This window comes from Nansenia antarctica (assembly GCF_963989245.1).
Source record: "Nansenia antarctica genome assembly, chromosome: 11".
Classification (NCBI taxonomy): Eukaryota; Metazoa; Chordata; class Actinopteri; order Argentiniformes; family Microstomatidae; genus Nansenia; species Nansenia antarctica.
The window spans coordinates 6078236-6083235 of NC_137681.1; the positions used below are offsets into that span (position 1 = coordinate 6078236).

At 45.6% G+C, this 5000-nt stretch overlaps 1 protein-coding gene across 1 annotated transcript in view; it reads left to right on the forward strand.

Moving 5' to 3' along the window:
* adam11 (ADAM metallopeptidase domain 11) overlaps positions 1–5000 on the forward strand; it is a gene marked incomplete at both ends in the record, with an annotated part of 49753 nt that overhangs the window by 39519 nt on the left and 5234 nt on the right. The window contains 10 exon segments of the mRNA XM_080541920.1: positions 310–394; positions 678–768; positions 999–1050; positions 1494–1593; positions 2216–2287; positions 2689–2781; positions 3785–3865; positions 4149–4199; positions 4394–4457; positions 4652–4757. Of these exon segments, the coding sequence (XP_080398046.1) occupies positions 310–394; positions 678–768; positions 999–1050; positions 1494–1593; positions 2216–2287; positions 2689–2781; positions 3785–3865; positions 4149–4199; positions 4394–4457; positions 4652–4757 (795 nt within the window).

A 5000-nucleotide genomic window follows, 5' to 3' on the forward strand; every position in this document is an offset into this window, starting at 1 on the left:
CTTGAATTTGAGGGAATTGAGTCTTGAAAGTCCTTGAAAGGTGCTTGAAAGTCCTTGAAAGGTGCTTGAAAGTCCTTGAAAGGTGCTTGAAAGTCATTGAAAGGTGCTTGAAAGTCCTTGAAAGGTGCTTGAAAGTCATTGAAAGGTGCTTGAAAGTCCTTGAAAGGTGCTTGAAAGTCCTTGAAAGGTGCTTGAAAGTCATTGAAAGGTGCTTGAATGTGATGTTTCAGAAGGTGTGGGAACCCTGGGTAAGCTGGACGAAAAGCTTCCTGAGTAACACGGTTTATCTGTTCCTGTTGTGTCCTGCAGGGGGCGTACGTTCCAGAGCAGCCGCAGCGGCACGGCGTACCAGGGGGGGATCTGCTCCCTCAGCCGGGGTGGAGGGGTCAACGAGGTAACGAACGCACACTTGTACACACACACACACACACACACACACACACACACACACACACACACGTGCACGAATGCAGGCAGGTGTTTTGTAGTTTATGAGTGGAGTGTTTTCTCATTTCTCAGTGTGTGTGTGTGTGTGTGTGTGTGTGTGTGTGTGTGTGTGTGTGTGTGTCTGTGTCTGTGACTGTGACTGTGACTGTGTCTGTGTCTGTGTCTGTGTGTGTGTGTGTGTGTGTGTGTGTGTGTGTGTGTGTACATGTACATTTGTGTTTGTGTTTCAGTATGGCAACGTGGGCCCTATGGCCATCACCCTGTGTCAGAGCCTGGGCCAGAACATCGGCATGATGTGGAACAAGGAGCGGCCCAGCGCTGGTGAGACCCTGGAGGTTCACACACCTACATGCTAAATGTCTTGACATGCACTGCCACCTAGAGGATACGCTTTGAATTACATGTTGTTAAGGTGACAGCAGGTCTGGTGGTGAATAATTTCTCATAATTTAATCTAAATTAAACATTCACATCACTCACGGGTAGGGCACACATGGGTAGGGTACACATGGGTCATTTACCCACAATCCCCTGGTGTTTCTGTCCCCTAGGAGACTGCAGGTGTCCAGACCCCTGGCTTGGCTGCATCATGGAGGACACTGGGTGCGTCTAAACAGCAGATGTGATATCAGGCTCTCAGGTCTTCACCTCAGGTGTTCACCACAGGGAGGTCAGGCTCTGACTAAGGCCCTGTGATCGAAAAACGTAGCTAATGAATTGTAATAACGCATCGATCCTGAGTGGACAGAGACTGCCTTCTTTAAGGTCCTGAGCATGATACTTGATACCTTATTTCATAGGATGATTCACATAGGTGATCACACCTGAATGCTTTCATTATCGTAGGTTATAAGTTATGTTGCATGTTTTAACTGCGGTATGCTGGTTTCATTGTTTAGATGGAGATTTCCATTGAACTTATTCCACCACAGTAGTTGAGACGGAGACTAGCATATATGATACTGACTGACTGAATGGAGGATTTAAATCATGAATCGGTCATAATCGTAAACTACTGTTCCTGTCTCCCACACGTTGTCTGTTAGCTACTACCTCCCTAGGAAGTTCTCCCGCTGCAGTATAGACGAGTACCTGCGCTTCCTCCAGCTGGGAGGGGGTAGCTGTCTCTTCAACAAGCCCACCAAGGTGAGCTCTGGCTGGGGTTGGGAGGAGGGGAGGGGGGAGGGTGGACGGGGGAGTCCACAGGGGGTGAACAGGGTTGGAATACTTTTTAAAAATAATGCTTTGGCTTGGATCGAGCAGCCTTGTAAACACAACCTTCAATTACTTTAATATACGTTTATAGAACAGTACGTCTTTGTCATGGCATGCTGTAACTACCTAGAGATGAATAGGTCGTCTACAGCAGTCGACAGCACTGTCGTAATGGCCTTGTGTCGACCCTCTTGCTGATTGGACTAGTTTATTTAACCAAGTATATTTCCCTCGTTCTCTCTCCTATTGTGACATCACATGCTTTCAGGCCCAGTGTTAACTCCCTACCTGGACTCTTTTAAGACAGGCCTAAAAAACCTTTTTATTCAAAAAGGCCTTTGACTGTTGAACCTGTGTTCATTACTATGTTTTTAACTTATTATGTTTTTAGGCAGTTTTTGTTTTTAACTTATTATGTTTTAGGCTGTTTTTGTTTTTAAGTTATTATGTTTTAGGCTGTTTTTTTTAAAACTCTGTAGCACTCTTCTTTTGAATGAAAAGTGCAATAAAAATAAAATGCATTATTATTATTATTACCTCATTGTTTCCACAGTTGCTGGACCCCCCTGAGTGTGGAAATGGTTTTGTGGAGGTGGGGGAGGAGTGTGACTGTGGTTCCCAGGTGGTGAGTAAACATCAGCTACAGTGTTGTCGAGGCCCAGAGGCTCCATCCATCACTGGATCATAAACAGCACTGTAGTATAGTGTTAGTATATGATATTGTGTAGCATAGTATCACTATATTTAGCATGGCACACCGTAGCAGTGCAGGATGGTACCGCAACGTACTGTTGTGAGAAATTCACGCTTCTCAGCCAATCATAATGCTCGGTCGGATGTTCTATCCGGTTTTAGAATATATAATCATATAATATGACGTTTGTGATGGTTTTTTAGTTTTTTTTAATCCAAAGCAAGTTTGAATGCATGTACAGTATACTGTATATGGTCCCAGCAAGGATTCTAACCTGAATGAGATTAAACTGAATGAGTTGAAACTGAGATGAGTGTTTCCTGTTCCTGCAGGAGTGTGCTCGAAGCGGGGGAGCCTGCTGTAAGAAATGTACCCTCACGCACGACGCCATGTGCAGCAACGGCCTCTGTTGTAGAGGCTGTAGGGTGAGTGTTGTAGAGGCTGTAGGGTGAGTGTTGTAGAGGCTGTAGGGTGAGTCCTCTGTCCTGCTGTCCTGTCATAGCTCATCTTTGCACTCGTTCAAATTTCAGGACCCTCCTTTCATGACTTTTCCTAGATATGTGTGTTCTACCACCCAGTATCCTTACATTTTCAAAATCACATCAGGATAAGCTAGTATGAAGCTATTTTGCTGTTTTTCTGTGTAGGAAGCAGGCTAATTTACAAGCGGCCAACTAGTGGTCGTTGTGTGTAAATAGCAGGTTAGCATTGTAATATATTTTAACATTTGACCCCCGAGGCGGCTCTTTTAGTAGGTAAAAAGGCAAGGCTGTGCTAGTGTTAAGTACTGTCCGCAGTTGTCACTTTTTTACTATACTATTGCTGTGGGAAAAGCTACCATGCATGGTAACCGTAGTTTTTGCGAAATCTGGCACCTCTAGAACCAGTCTACTTAAATACCATGGCAGTATGTTTGGGGTCATGGTCTTATATGATGAAGCGCCATCCAATGAATTTGGAGGCATTTGCTTGTACTCGAGCAGACAAGATGTTTGTGTGACGCTTCAGAATCCATTCTGCTGCTGCCATCAGCAGTAACAGCAGCAGCTCTACATGCCCAAACCATAACACCCCCTTCCCCATGTTTCACTGATGAGGTGGTATGCCTTAAATCTTGGGGCAGATCCTTTTTTTTCTCCAAACTCTCCTCTTGCAATTGTTCTGCAGGCTTTGTTAGGTACTGTTTAGCTAACTGTCCTTTTTGATAATTAGTGGTTTGCACTTCGCAGTGACGCCTCTGTAGTTCAGCTGAACTTCTGACACATTCACAGCTACTTCCTGGAAAGTGTCTGATCTGTGTCTGACAGTTATTTTGGGATTTATCTTAATTATGGTGAGCATTCTTCTTCATCCACTGTAGAATTCCTTGGCTTACCAGCCTGTTTGCGATTTGCTTAGCTCACCAGTGTTTTCTTTCTTTTTTGACAGTATGAGGTGAGGGGCGGGACGTGTCGCGAGGCGGTGAACGACTGCGACGTCCGTGAGACGTGTACAGGAGACTCCAGCCAGGTGAGGGAGCGACAGACATCGTAGCATCGTAGCATGTCAGTGTAACATCATGACACTACTGTATCGTACCTCCCTGAGCACACACCGAAGAAAGCTTCAGCTGAAACATTTGTTTGCTGTAAAAAAAGAATAAAAAAGAATGAAGAATCGTTTGAAAAAAGCAAACAGGATATTCTGCAGTTTCCCTATTTTGTGTGCGACCCCCACTCCTGATTTCTGATTTCTGATCTAAGCATGCAACATGTACACTACTCACTCAATCATCTTCTGTTCTGCTTCGCAGTGTCCTCATAACGTCCACAAACTGGATGGGTACATGTGTGACGTCGGACAGGTAAATGAACATCGATCCACTATGACAGGTTTTAGGACCAAGTGAGAGTATGTGCGTCTAAAGTCAGTAGCCTATATTCTTCCTTGTGCCTCTCTCCATGAGTTCTCTCTGAGTATTGTTAAGGAATTTGTCTCCCTGCGAAAACCAATCTCTCTCTCTCTCTCTCCCCCCCCCCCCCCCTCCCTCCCTCCCAGGGCCGTTGTTACGGGGGTCGCTGTAAGACCAGAGACGGCCAGTGTAAGAGCATCTGGGGCCACAGTGAGTACCAGTATTCAGTAACTAAAGGGTTAAAGTTAGTCAGTGTGCAGTATTCCATCATCATCATCTCGCCACCTCTGGTCAGCCTGTGCATTCTTTAATCAGAGGTGTGTGTGTGTGTGTCTGTGTGTTTCTGTGTGTGTGTGTGTGTGTGTGTGTGTGTGTGTGTGTGTGTGTGTGTGTGTGTGTTTCAGACTCAGCCGATCGTTTCTGCTATGAGAAGCTGAACTCGGAGGGGACAGAGAAGGGCAACTGTGGCCGTGACGCCCTCACCCAGAACTGGGTCCAGTGCAATAAACAGTGAGTGGCTGTTCTCCAAGCACCATGCCCATCCTGACAGCAGGGTTGCCAAATGGGATTGACAATTTCCAGCCTAACCACAGTCTAAAAACCACTAAATCCACCAAGAACCAGCCCATCTGGCAACCCTGCCTGACAGCCTTTGGTTTAACAGCTGTCAGAGCACACATGAACGCACCTCACCTCACTACTCTCAAAACTATGATTTACACATGTACAGATTCAGTCCTGGTGTAAATGTTT